The sequence below is a fragment of the Prunus mume genome, linkage group LG6 (assembly GCF_029339155.1).
Source record: "Prunus mume cultivar Tortuosa linkage group LG6, ASM2933915v1, whole genome shotgun sequence".
Taxonomy (NCBI): domain Eukaryota; kingdom Viridiplantae; phylum Streptophyta; class Magnoliopsida; order Rosales; family Rosaceae; genus Prunus; species Prunus mume.
Window position 1 is genome coordinate 19,027,212 of NC_142703.1, and position 14,690 is coordinate 19,041,901.

At 36.8% G+C, this 14,690-nt stretch overlaps 1 protein-coding gene and 1 pseudogene across 2 annotated transcripts; one reads left to right on the forward strand and one right to left on the reverse strand.

Moving 5' to 3' along the window:
• Positions 1–2,434: 2,434 nt before the first annotated feature.
• LOC103335603 (uncharacterized) lies at positions 2,435–7,220 on the forward strand (annotated as a pseudogene). The gene is made up of 9 exons (XR_016127926.1): positions 2,435–2,666; positions 3,044–3,117; positions 3,526–3,635; positions 3,768–3,818; positions 4,892–4,987; positions 5,136–5,283; positions 5,713–5,819; positions 5,954–6,044; positions 6,823–7,220. The product of XR_016127926.1 is annotated as an uncharacterized LOC103335603 (transcript).
• A 983-nt stretch (positions 7,221–8,203) lies between these two features.
• LOC148916332 (uncharacterized) lies at positions 8,204–11,715 on the reverse strand. The gene is made up of 8 exons (XM_089054589.1): positions 11,538–11,715; positions 11,211–11,277; positions 9,711–10,875; positions 8,946–9,008; positions 8,779–8,835; positions 8,635–8,691; positions 8,514–8,567; positions 8,204–8,431 (listed from the first exon to the last, which is right to left on the reverse strand). Exons 3-7 carry the CDS (start codon positions 10,856–10,858, stop codon positions 8,531–8,533), a joined length of 1,362 nt encoding a protein of 453 aa, XP_088910715.1. The 5' UTR covers positions 10,859–10,875; positions 11,211–11,277; positions 11,538–11,715; the 3' UTR covers positions 8,204–8,431; positions 8,514–8,530.
• Between the last annotated feature and the right edge of the window lie 2,975 nt (positions 11,716–14,690).

Here is a 14,690-nt window from a genome sequence, read left to right on the forward strand (position 1 = left end):
AAGGGTAACAGGTCAAGAATTGATATCTACCCTAGTGAATGCAGAATAGAGAAGGGAGTTTGATGCAAAATGGTTCTGCATATGCACGTTGGAGCAAAGACTACATGATATACAAATGACCATTGATTCTCTTGGTAGTCCTTCCCCTGAAGAATCATTTTCCGCATGATATTTTAGCAAATATGTCAAGTTCTAAAAACCTAAAGTTAACTAGGAGCTGGAGTTGTAGAGAAAATCTCATGACCGGCTCATCTTCTGTTAGTATTGATTTTTTATTGGCATTTCCTAGAGACAAATTAGACTAAGTATAGATGGTAAATTAATTATGATGGTGGCTATCAAAATTCCAAGATATGCTCTGAAGACTTATATGTCAACCAACGATCACTAAGGTAAATTCTTCATTCAATCATGCATCCTGATTGTGGTATTTCAAACATTATTTCAAACTCACAATCTGATTAACATTTTGATTAAGAAAACTTTTTATTTTAAGAAAGATTAATTTATTTTATAAATTACTTTCCAATTTTGAACATTAAAAGTCTTTTTTGATTGGAAATCAATTAGTTTGTTTATGGCAAATTAATCGGTTGATTAGGACTAATTGATCTTGTTTCCAGTTTTGAGAACCTTTATAAAAAGGAAGGCTTGATTTTCATTCGAACAACAACTTTCAACGAATAGAGTATTTCTTGAGTTTTCATATACACAAAAGAAATTTGTTGTGCTTTATTTTCTAAAAGGATAAATCATCAAGAGTAAGATTATCTTGGTGATTTATCTTTGTATTCATATTGCATTCATTTTCATGTTCGGTGACTCATACGGTTGAGGGCACAAAGACCGCTGTGATAGTTTTTCTCCGGTGAGCTTGAATCGATCGTGACCAGTATCATATTCAACATAAGAAGAGTTGGAATAACTCCGTCGAGCTTGAAGGAATCATGACCAGTATTGCGTTCAACATAAAGGAGTGTCGAAAGATCATCCTGTGACAAGTTGAGTTACGAAGAAGTTGGTATACGTTGTCAAGGGTATCTAGGACAAGTTTGTATACTACTTGTAATCATCATTTTATAGTGGATTTGCCTTGAACTATCAGGTCCCGTGAATTTTCCCAAGAGGTGGGGTTTTACCACATAAAATAACTTCTGTGTTTTTATCTGTTTTTACGTTCTATACAATAGAGGATTGATACATCGTATCAATCCCTTTGGCGTGTATTTTTATATATTATTGTATTACTCTTGACTACTCAAAACGCAGACTTTACATTTTTAGTGTTTTAAGCCATCCTATAGGTATTTTCATCTTCTCCATAGATAAATCGGAAAGAACCTCACCTAATGGGTCTTGAGACAAGCTTTCCTGGGAGACCAGAAGGTTTTGGGAGGAAGGTTCCTCTATTACATTATGATTCCAACATAAGGTTGTCAAGAAATGATTCTCAATCTTCCCTTGGGAGTGTTGTGGATGAGCTAGGAGCACAGACCGCTGAATAGTGTCCATACTTTTGTTGTAGCTTTGCAGGACTTAAGAAAATGGTCAAAAAGCTTGAGTATGACAAACAACTTGCCAATGGTAAGGTGAGAGTGCATCTTTCCAAAAAGAAAACAAAAAGAATGCCCATTTTATGTCTATCTTGCTTTATGTAGAATTCATCTCTTATTTGACCGATGGCTATCTTTTTTGAATGTGCTTGTTATAGTAATTAGAATGATTTTATGAGAATGTGAAACATTATCCATCACTCTGACTCTCTTAATATTCACATTTTTATAGTTTTCACGTTAATAAAGTTGGGAAGAATTTGTGACTGTTGCATATTGCAACATTTTTATTTCCATGTTGGGGAGAATTTTGTTCACGTATCGCAAACAACAACCTACAAGACGATTTGTTGCAATCTTTGGGCGAATGAGCACTAAATGTGAGCAGCCTTGTGAATTAGCTAGTCTTTTGTGTTTGCAACTAAAATAATGAAATACATTGTCATGTTCAAGTTTTCGTTTTGTTTTAAAAACAACGTTTGTTTGTATAAAAATAATTGAATGAAGAGATTGTTTTGTTTTAAAAACAACTTTAAAATTAAGTTAAATAGAAAAAAATAAGGATGTAAAAAGAATGATAAAATTATGATGAAAAATTAAGGAAGGATAATATGTAAAATGATGAAGATTTTTGTGAGAAAATAAAGATATTTATAAATATAACAAAATTTAGGGTTTTTTTAAATAAAATAAATCATTTTTTCTGATCTAAAAAAAACCTGGCCGACGTCACCTAACGGCTAGGAAGGCAGAAGTTAATTAAAAAATATTGTAAAAAAAAACTCGGGGCTGCGAACCGTGGTTTTTCTATTTATTTATTTAAAGTTATATATATAAATATTATTCTTTTTGTTCATTTTAACGTGGGGCAATCAAAAGCAATTATTTTATACTAGATTAATAAATAGGAAGGCAGAAGTTGTAGCCGCCTTCGCTCTACTGTCTCCCTCTTGCCCCTGGACATCACCATTCCTGAGCAGTGAGTGACAGAGAGAGAGAGTATGAAGAGAAAAAATACTAGATTGATGAAAGAATATTTGTACAGAAAGAGCTTAGAAGGCAAAGAACGCCTTCTCTACGAGAACAAGCGCAAGATTAGAGAAGCTCTGCAAGGTTACCCTTTTATCTTTGATTTTGTTTTAGGGTTAGTTGATTTTCTACTTAATCTTATGAAGATTCCACAGGGATGGAGTTTGAACAACATCGATATTGTCCCCAATTTAATCAGGTTTATACTAAAGGACTCGATTTTATTAAGGAGGAAACTATTTATTACATGAGACTTTCTATTTTGTTAAGTTTCTGGTGTTAGCCTCTGTGTATGCTTCAACAACCCTTGGCCCACCACTAGGAATAATATTGTCCAGTTTATAAATTCTCGATTTTTTTAGGAGTGAAACTATTTATTATGAGACTTTCTATTTTGTTAAGTTTTCGACGTGAGACTCATATTCTTCAACAAATTTGGTACACCTTTTGTTTTCTTGCAGGGGGAAAACCGATTCCCACTGAGCTTCGGAATGAAGAGGCGGAGAAATTGGTCTCGAAGATGAGAACACTGCTGGTATATGAGTATATAGAAATTCTTTTTTCTCTTCTCTGGTTGTTTAGACTGCCAATGTATTTTTCTTGATGGTTCTGTTGGTTTTTGAAGAAGGAAAAAGGAAAACTGTGAGAAGAATGAATGGTTAAAGTTTATTTGATTTTCACATTATAGGTAAGGAAGTTGAAATTAAGAAATGAGGCTTAAAAGGCTAGATAGATATGGGTCTTTTCGAGGACATTCAGTAAAAATTTGCATGTAGTGATGATGAGCCTGTACAAGTGCACTTCGAAATTGGCTCAGTGTACATGATGTCTATAATTTAAAACAAATACTCGAAAAACTCTAGATACCCAACCGTCCTGTAATTTGTAGTTTTACATTTTATCATGTGGTCAATTCTTCCCTGTTTTCATTTTTGAATCCTAGTCCCAAGGACACATATCGACGATGAGTATGCAAAAGCAGCTGGAAGAGATCCCAAGATTTTGATAACTACTTCCCGGAATCCAAGTGCTCCGCTAGTACAATTTGCAAAGGTTGGCCTAGCCTCTTTCAATTTCTCTTGTTCATCTAGTTGCACTTTTTGTGTTCAATTTGTTGGTTCGTATTATTTGCTGCAAATTTGGTTTTGATTAGTGCTATTGTGGTTCACGTAACACTTGTTGTAGGAACTGAAACTTGTTTTTCCTAATGCACAACAAATGAACCGTGGTGGTCAGGTTGGTGAACTTTTTCGCCCAGACTTGTTCGGCTTATTTTCCTTTTCTTCCCTGTTTGTTTTTACATAAATCATCAGTTTCTTGATATGCGTTTTCCAAGTTTTGCTTTTGTTGCTTTTTCATGGATATCAAATATATGCCCAGTGTGTGATAACAAAATTTATACTTGGAAAAATCGTACACCTCATGGGGTTTAGTCTGAAATTAGGACTTAGATATGTTGGACATTTTGGTGCTAGGAGTTTGTGAGATTGGGCCGGGATGTTGAATCTTTTATATGAATGCAACAGTGAATTATTTCACAGTTCTATTTTTGATATGGACATTCAGTCTTTTGAAAATAATTTGTTCACCTTTTTAAATATGTTTTAGGGAACTGACTAGCTCTTAGTCGACTGGTGTTTGTCTTCCTAATGTTGGAAGAGATCCCAAGTTTGAATGCCCCCTCCCTGATTTATAAAAAAAAATAAAAAAATAAAAAATAAAAACTATGTTGTATGGGGTGTTAATTTTCTAGACAACATGATACCGGTAACAGAAATTAAGCATACTATGAAGTTAATCAATTGGGATGATATTATTTGCTTAATGAACTCATAACTGGTAACCTGCTAACAAAAAAATCCATGACCTTTTAAAGCTTGATTTTTTTATTTTTTTATTTTATTGAATTTTAGCACCAAGAAAAAATAGATTTTTAGGAAGAGTCTATAAGTTTTTAAAAAATAAGTAAACAAAAAGTTGTGAAAAAATCAACCTAATCGTTGCAAGAAAAGTGGTTGTACAGGTGGTCTAAGTCCATAAAAGAATCCTAGACCCCAAAGCTCTGTCATTTCATTTTCCATACGCAAAAAATAGAGAAGTTCCTGGATTGGTTATTTGCAAATATTTTTTGTGCAAGGTTGTTGCCCTGTTAGTGTCAGCAAAGAGCTACTCACATAATAGGAAGAGCTGATACCGATGACAATTGAAATATGCCAATCATGATGCACATTGAAAATTAAACCCATTTAATTAATTAGACTTATGATCTTGATCATTTTTTGACAGTGTTTTTCTCCCAAACCCTGCAGGTTATTTCTGAAATTATTGAAACTTGCCGTGCACATGATTTTACAGATGTTGTTTTGGTTCATGAAAATTTTGACTGTATCTGTGCTTGAAGTAGTGTAATGATCCATGTTAATGTAAAATAAATATTTGTTTAAAACTGGTTTGACTGCAGAAAAAGAATCCAGACAACAGCAATTTTCTAGGGGTCTAGCAAAAAAAACATAGGGAAAATTGAGGCAGAGATAGTGTTTTTAAAAGTGAAAGAAGAATGATGGTCTTTTTTCAATATAAAAGCATCAGTTCCCAGAGCAAGACATAATAGAAGAGCATAATGACAAGGACAAGAAAGCTATGGGAACTGTATGCCGCTAGGTTTGATCCACATGTGATTCTTGACAATTTCACGACAAAGGTACCATCGTCTTGATTGCTCACATTACCCAATATATTTTAGAAGAAAGGTAAGACCCCATGGATTAATAGCATTGTTCACTGATTATAATTGTTCTGCAAATCAATGACAAGTACTGTTTTCATGAATTTACTACTGACTATGAAATTTCGAGGACTGTCACCCTTTGAAGCACCATTTTGTCCTCTGCTGGTTTGTTTTGGTGCCTGTTTGTATTAATAAACTATCCTGATGGCTTATTAGAAAACCTCTCCCGATGGTAATGTGATTGGATGTGGCTCATTATTCATCTCTATCACTCTATTGCTTTTCCCCTTTATTACTGTTCTTACTTTTTCTAAATTCTCCACTCTTTTGGGTTTGCATATGTGGTTCTGCTACACCTTAATCTTATGTATAAATACATCACTCCTACTTTTGAGTTGGTAGTTGGGTGAGAGAACAGCAAATATTTTGAAGCATCTCTTTCCAGTGCCAAAGCCAGATACAAAGCGCATAATCACTTTTGCCAATCAGTCAGACTATATTTCATTCAGGTTTGTTGTATCATTTGTGCTTTTCTTTTCCCGCTGTGTGATTTAGTAAGTGAGTTTTCTTATTTGCGATTCTATTCTTCACTAAATGTGTCAGTTTTGCTTTGCTTTTCTGTTAACAAACTGAGAACCTACAGGCATCATACTTATGGAAAGCATGGAGGTCTTAAATCCATCGTTCTGGAGGAGATTGGTCCTCGGTTAGAAATGAGGCCTTTCAAGGTTAGTGCATTACCTATATGGTCAAGGATTTGTGCTTCTTTTCATTGATATGACACTTGCTCTCTTATTTTCAGTTTAATTTACTGTTTTGTATATATTTTTCTATTTTTAGTCTTTTTGCCTTCATGTCTGTTCACCTTTCGTATTGTTTCAAACTGCACCCAAAAGTACTTCAATATGTCTGGTTATGAGGTTACAGGCATTCGCTGATGGTAGATTTGCCCATTGAAGTGTCCTGCCTTGAACATTTTAGCCTTCTTCCCTATGGCCCAACCCTTTCTCCTGAAAAAATGGTTGGGAACGGGTGGATACTATTCTCCAAGACCAAGAATAGTTTAAAACATAGCCTTAAACTGGAAAATATTGATGTACCTTCCCATAAATGGCCAGCATGGACAGATGAATGGAGTGTGATTCTTTTTCTTCAAGTTGAAGTTAAAATGAAAATGGTTATACATAACTCGAGTAGACTGTAATATTTCATGTATTTTACTTTGTTGGCTATCTCCTTATTCACTAACCAAAGGCATCCGCATGATAATAACTTCCGAACATCCGCATAGGAGAATTTTTATATATATATATATATATATATATATATATATTGAAATTTTAATTGTCTCCAAGAGCAGTTACTATTCACACATAAGGTTTAAATATCGAAGTAATTATGATTTCCCATAATGGCCGTCTTTTATTCCAGTTCAAGTTAAATGTTTAAATTGGCCATAATGGTTACAGTTGAACCTCGAGGTTTCTATGACTCTCTGGTGTTGCAGATAAGTTGGGAACACTGGATCAGAATGAAGCCCAGGATGAATGGGTCTTCAAGCCATACATGAACACAGCGAAGAAACAGAAGTTTATAGGGATTTGATGTGGCCTGAATCTTGATTGCTAGCCGTTACTTGCGGTAGACAGATTAAGATTGAGGAAAGCGATCGGTGGAAGAAACGGCCCAAGAAAAGGAAAGACTGCAGCAAGGAAAAGGGATACAAAATCTGGCGCACCCAAAATCATGGCCAGTTGCCTCAAATTTTCTGCGTTTGTTTTTTTCCTTTCGTTCTCATGAACCTTCTGTGTCTTCTGGTAATTTAACTATTTTATGCACTGTATCAAACTCTGGCTGTCTATGTTTAATGAAGATTGTGAGAGTTTTCTGCTCTTTTCCTATCTTCTTCACCCGCTTCGCACTTCATCAGTAGAAAAGTACCCTGCTGCCTTTCTTTTGCAGCTTTATGGAAACATGAATGGAAGATTGATAACAGTGCGATTGGATGAGGAAATTTGAAAGTACAAATGAATTCATAATCCAAACACGGAATTGGTTCATGTCTCAATTTAGAAATTTTGACTTTTGTCAAAATACCTATTTCCCTCATCCAAACACACTACCACGTGAAAGGTAGTGTGGATGTGTTAAAGTTCAGATGTTCAGGTCCCAGCAGTCGATTGAGTGTAAAAGGCTGTTGTGAAATTTGTTTAACAAATACTCATCTAAAATTTGAATATTATGAGTTGGACAAATATGAGTCAGGGACTACATTTGAAATCACTGTTTTGGTTGAGGAAGATACTAGATGTAAATAAGTAACCCTCACTGTCTTGAACTTTTGGTTCTAATTCCTCATTTTCTTTTCTGAATGGAAATAGAAACTCTGTGCACAAATAACCCAAATCACAAAACAGCTACAACCAAACATCCCCAAATAACTGCAGTAGTTTTTGTATCAAAAACCAACCTTGATGCTGTCACAAAACACAAAATTTACCCACAGCAAAGTTGCTCCCAGGAAAGAATTTACCCAACTCACTTTAGCCTTCCCAAAGAAAGAGAATGAGTTTCACGTTTAAATTGATGCTTCTTGAAGAAAAAAAAACTTATCCCAGTTCCGTATATTTATTTTTTTGCTTAAACTGGCATTGACGTTTGAATTTAACTTAGCCAGACAAGAAGCAAACACAGTTCTCCCTTGAGTCCTCAAGCAAAGTATCTATACCACTATTCCAAATAGTCGTATGGCTGGAATGGAGGAGGTGAATCATACCCGGAGGTACGTGAGTTTATCCTTAAAACTCAAAGGAGATGGCGACGCCACCTGAGGCATCGCCATCATTTCTGAATCAAATCATTAACACTAAACATAACATTAATCCAAAATCCATGATTCAAAGATAACCTTCATTAACGAAACTTCAAATATCCATAGCAAAGTCCCCATTTTTCTTTGTCATATATTTTGGGTAATATAACTAAGTCCCAGCTTAACTAAGTCATACAATTAACTGGACATGTAGGTGAAGTTCAAACTACAGTCTAAGCAAAACAAAAACAAGTTCAAACTTGCAGTTTACAAATTCCAAAACTTGCAGCTTCAGACCTCCAACTTTACCTTCACCAAACATAAGATTAAGAAAATTAGTAAAGCATAAATCCAAAGAAAATTTCAGGCAAAACAAAACCATCAAATATACCTTGAATAACAAAGTAATCAGCGAGTTTCCCCTATCTGATTTGTTGGGAAGCAGCTGCAACAAGAAAAGTCATAATCCACAACTAATCAATGGGAAGGTAACAACAACTATTCTTCATTACCTTCCACTTCTTTCATTGCCCTTCTCTTCTTCATTACTGTCGTCTGGTGCATTTACCCTGTAGATACAAAGTCAAACAATGAGATAGAATTACGTCAACATAAGATTCTACAAATATGTCTTTCAAGTCAGTCTTCTTCATTACCCTCTTCTTCTTTTACTATCACTCTCTTCTTCATTACCGTCATCTGGTGCAGTGACCCTGTTAATAGATACACAGTCAAACAATGAGATAAAATTAGCATCAACATAAGATTCTACAGATAAACTAATATATATATGACTGACTTTCAAGTTACTTTTCTTCATTACCCTTCTCTTCTTCTTTTATCTGCACCCTTCTCTTCTTCATTGCCCTCATTTGGTGCAACTACCCTGTCAATGAGTATAGCCAAATAATGAGAGTCACATAGCATTAAGTGTCATGCAATTTAGAACCTATACTATCCAAACTTATAAAAGCTTGGAAGCTTACGAGATTGGTTGAATGACTCATTATTCAAAGTTTTGATGCTCAGTTCAGCAATAGGAGCCAACATTTAACAAAGAATTTTGTTTCCTGTCATCCAAATAACGGAAACCACAGCTAGCTGCCACGCACCAAACAGCCCCGAAGACCTTTAGTCTTCTTTCATCCTCCAAAACGGCTTAATATTTTCACAACGCAAAGAAAAACTGGTCCTTGGAATTACCCAACTCACATTAGCCAGTCTGAACAACTTGAGGCACAAACTTAAAAGTGCTATTTGGGCAGACAAAGCAAAAAAGAAAAGTTATGCATTTAGTTCGAAACTTCTTATCTCTAAAGAAAAGTTGTGCCGTAGACAAACTAACCACACTTAGTCTACTGTCAGTCGTCTCAAGCAGAGTAGGGACGTGTCGATGTGATTGCAAAGAGATAATTAATAGCATGCTGACTTCTCCATATATATATATATATATATATATATATTACTTATAGTTTAAACTCTCTGGATTGTGATCGGAAAGATGGTACGACACAACAAACAACACATGCAGCTAGATTGATAAACATAACAACTAATTAGCATATGCATATTAAGGGACGTTACTTACAATCCTGCTGTGCAATTCATCACCATGTAAGTGGTTTCATCTAGATTGCATATTCCACTTGACAGCAATTCAGCCTTTAATATATCACCACCATTAGGGGTAAGTATCTTGAATTTGCACCAATGAATTTGACAAGAACTTACATCGTTGTCGTAGATGATCATGCGATCCCATACCAAACCCAACTTGTGGTGGCCATTCTCGACTCCAACTTTAACCAACGACAGTGGAACCCACCATGGCTTGAATGGGTCTACAGGCTCATCCGTAGGGACATGGACATCTCCACCGTCATATGGACCCTCACTGGGAAGGACTATCTCAGGGTCAAAATTTTCAAGGCCTACCTCATTTTTCAGGCCCTCAAGTGGGCTGGACAACCATCTACGAGCACGAATATCAAATGCATAAACCCCTGGTCGAGCCTTAAAACCGAGGGATGCTGTATCCGATGATGGGTTTTGCGTTCCAAGGGAGAATAAAAGCGAGTCGTCAAAAAGTATCACCCCAGGGGACCATACACCCCAAAATCTGTCGCAAATGACTTCCCAGCGGTTGGATCTCAAATCTATGGAGTACATGGTGTTATAACCTAACATGGTGTGATAAACCAAAATTTTACTCTTAGTAACACCAAGCATATGTACGTCTCCTCTCAGGCCTTCCTTTTTCGGCAACTTGGTGGAGTCGCCACTAGGATGATTCACACGGTAGAGGTTATCTCCCGAAGTAAAGATCCAGCCATCCTCTCGGGCAATAGCCCCGCTTTGTCTGTCGCTATTAACTCCGCCCCCAATATGCCAGATCGGCGTCGGAGTAGCATCCAAGTCAATGTACCTGAACCCGACCCTACCGACTTTATTTGTGTCCCCAATGATACCGCCAATGAGGTACAAGCGGCGGTTCAGGGCAACAAGCCTACTGAAGTCGATCCAGTCCAACCCTTCGCCCCCAAAACTCTGCACATTGAGTTGTCGGACTCTGTCTCTTCCGCTCTCACGCAGCACTATAATGTTCCTCCCTTCGTTGTTGTTATCATTTTCTGCCGTCGCCGCCGTGGATTTCCTTTCAATAACGTACCAAAAAATCGTTTCATCTGCCATAACCATCAGGTATATTGGGCTTTCAGTTTCGGTTGGCATCACCATTGTTCTCGCTAAAAAAACTACCAAGAAACATCAACCAAGAAAAAGAAATTAGTCTTCTTGAATTATAAGAACATAACAGAGAAATGCAGGAAATTCATTTGCTTGCTTGCTTCATGTTTTGCTCAACCCACTGCCAGTTTTATGCCATTTTCACTCAAACAAACTATAAAAGCCATTAACATGCAGAACAAGCAAGGCAATAGAAAATAGATAAATATGGCAACCACCAAAATGGGCTTGCATAATCTCCTCTGTCCAACATAAAGGAAAAGCAAAACCAAACAGAGCAAGAAAAAGAATTAACAAAATAAATGCAATCTCTCAAAGAAAAGATTGCAAAAGAAAAGGGTACCTCAGAATTTCACTTGTGCTCCTCTTAGTACGATTCCTTCCCCAAAAGTTAAAGAAAAACTCAGATCCTGAAGACCAAGAAAATACATCAGCGACCAAGAAAATGCATAATCAAAGAAAAAAACCGCAATAATCTTGAACATAGTGACTAAAATAACATAAGGTTCCAACTTTTCAAAGGATTTGCAAGATTTACAAGTTTCTTACCAAAAACATAGTGAAACAATGAACTGAACAAGCCAAAAGGTAGAAATGCAGTGGTCTTCCAAAACCCAGAAGACCAAAAACAAAATTTCAGGGGTGAGGTATCACAGGTAAGGAAGGTTACCTTATGGTGACAGAAGAAGACTCTCTTCAACGAGCAGGAAGAGATTTCCAGCCCAAGACGGAGGAGACGAGGAGACGAGCGCTGGCGTGTTTTCTTCGTCAAGTCTCTCTGTTTTCTTGGTTGTGAATTCTCAGCTCACGTTTTGGCAAAAAGAATAAAAGTTCTCAGCTCACGTATAATTGTGTCAAATGCTGGTCGTAAATGGGTCAAAGTTTGTTTTATATTCTCCAAGTCAATTTTGGTACCTCTCCGTACGGTACCTTGTCCTAACATGCTTAATTAAACAATTAATTAAGGGTTTAGGGTTTAATTAAACAATTAAACAATTGTTTTTTGGTCAACATTAAACAATTGCTTAATAATTGGTTTTCCTTTTTACTTTTTTGGCCAAGCACTATATCACTCAAATCAAATATGGAAAAATAATAAAAAAAAAAATCCTCTTGCCTGCTGCTCTTTACTAAGCTCAATGAAAACTTTAATAATATGGATATTTAAGATTAGTTTAATAGTCTTTCTCTTCACATTATTAGGGGAAGGTTTTGTCGTACTAATACTGGGATGACTCCTTTACCATTTTTTCCTCTATATTCTTTTTTCTGTTTAATCTAATAAACTTGTATTGGTTTTTTTATTTTTTATTTTTATCAAAAGAAGATTATGTTGATAGTATGTGAATCTCTCTCTCTCTCTCTCTCTCTCTCTCTCTCTAAGTCTCAAAGGAAAACTCCATAGAATGAGGGAAGAAGAAGCGTCACTGCTCCTTCTCCCCCTCCTCTCTTTTTGTTTTTTCCTTCCACTGGGCATTTTTCCTTTAGGCTATGTTCTCAATCAAATCATTCTTTCAAAACCCACACTCTAACAATGCTCATGTTCTCTAAATTTGTTTCTACATTGTCTTTGATGAAATCACTCAATTGTTCTTTCACATGGTTGTTTATTTCGTTAATTTGTTCGCTCTAATGCACAAGTAGATCATTGAAAATTATATTTTTCCCATATCTGTTACGGATGCAATGGTGGGTGTGGTCACAACGACACTTCATCATGTGGTGGTGGTAGGGTTCATTTAGGCTCATAGGTTGCTTTAGGTTCATGTTGGGTTTGTGAGCTTTTTTTGGGCTTATGATTAATTGTGGTAATGTGGGCTAGTAATTTTAGTGAGACTTATCCAATATAGTTTTGTTTTTAACATGTTAGTTCATTACCCTCTTGGGATTTGTACTTTAGATGTCATATTGATGTTTGTACTATTGAAGTTTATATTTGATGATAATAATAAAAAAAGATACGTTGATATGAAAAACAAAAACACAACACATTTAGAAAGAACCTCTCGGCCAACGGGGTTTAGCCAAGTGGAAAAAGGTCTTGACTTGTAAACAAGAGGCCTCAGGTTTGAACCCCCATAACATCAGTTGTGCGTGTGTTAGAAACCCCTTCCCCTCTAGTTTAGACTATCGCTTGTACTTTAAAAAAAATAAAATAAAAAAACCTCTCGCCCTTTCAGACTTAAGGTTTAGGGTTCAGACAATCATCATCCTTTCAGGCTTCAAACAATCATTATCCTAAATGGCAAGCATGGGATATGTCAGATGATGAATATTCAGTATCATCAGGTGTGGTTGATTCTCATTATCCGAATGGTGTCAGAAAGTTCAACAATCCTTATTTTGATGAAAGAGACAATGAGAGCAGTCTTGAGGAAACTGCAGGTGCTACTGCTGAAGATACTGATGACTACTGCAAAGAAGTTCCCTGTATTGAGATGGAAGAGTCAAGCTGAACAAGAACTTTAGATCCCTTGCCTTATCTAGTGTTGGCAATGAAGGAACATCTGTTTGGACATCTGGGGATACAAGGGTAACAAGTCAAGAATTGATATCTACCCTAGTGAATGCATATAGAGAATGTAGTCTGATGCAAAATAGTTCTGCATATGGCACATTGGAGCAAAGACTACATTATATACAAATGACCATTGATTCTCTTGGTATTCCTTCCCCTGAAGAATCATTTCCGCATGATATTTCAGCAAATATGTCAAGTTCTAAAAGCCTAAAGTTAACTAGGAGCTGGAGTTGTAGAGAAAATCTCATGACTGGTTCTGAAAAGCTTTCTTGGGAGACCAGAAGGTTTTGGGAGGAAGGTTCCTCTATTACATTATGATTCCAATAGAAGGTTGTCAAGAAATGATTCTCAATCTTCCCTTGGGAGTGCTATGGATGAGCTAGGAGCATAGACCCCCGATGAACATATTACTAGTGTCCATACTTTTGTTGCAGCCTTGCAGGACTTAAGAAAATAGCCAAAAAGCTTGAGTATGACAAACAACTTTGTTGATATTCTTTTTGGGAGGTCAACTTAGAGAGAAGTGGATAGTCTTCAGCATAAGGGGGAAGGTGAGTACCTTCAGCAAGGGAAGGGCCTGCAAAGACAAAGTAGGAGAAGCAGTCGTTAAGCTTCGGACACTGGTGTGGTGCCGATCGAAGGCTCTCTGATGCTTAAGTCAGCTATGAGTGGTAGAATTGGCAGAGGAACAATAAAAGTGAGAGAGAAATTACTCTTTTTACTTGGGTATTGTTCTCTATTTATAGGGAAGTGAAAGTGAGAGGTTTGCACAAAGTTTCGATGTGGGACTTTGCCAAGCTGCTGTGGTGGTGACACGTATCCTTGGAGATTAGGTTCGGCAGTTGGGAGCTTGGCGGTGGGAGCTTCAGCAATGGGAGCTTCGGCAGGTGTCTTGCACCTCGAATGAGTGTCTTCCTTCGGCAGTGGAGAAGGCGTGTCTGTCTTGGTGCTAGTCGTTTTGAGGCTGGATATGCTCGGTTGATTATGGTATAAACAGTTGTCTCCCAAGTTCGCGGTCGATAAGTAACTTTTGGGTTTAGAACTTGTGAAATTTTTGTGTAATCATGACCGAGCATTCCAGATTCAGTGGGAGCCGTAGGGCCCTAGTCTCCTAAGTTGGCAAGCTAGAAGTTGCGTCAACACTTGGAAGGTATGATAAAAGCTGTGTGAGCTTCTAGAATTGTTGGTAGCTGGGTACCTGAACTTTCGGCAAGGAGAAAGAAGAATGTATGAGCTTCCCGAACCCTTGGTAGCTAGGTACCTGAGCGTTTGGCGAAGAGGCCAGGATTGAGCTGCGGGGTT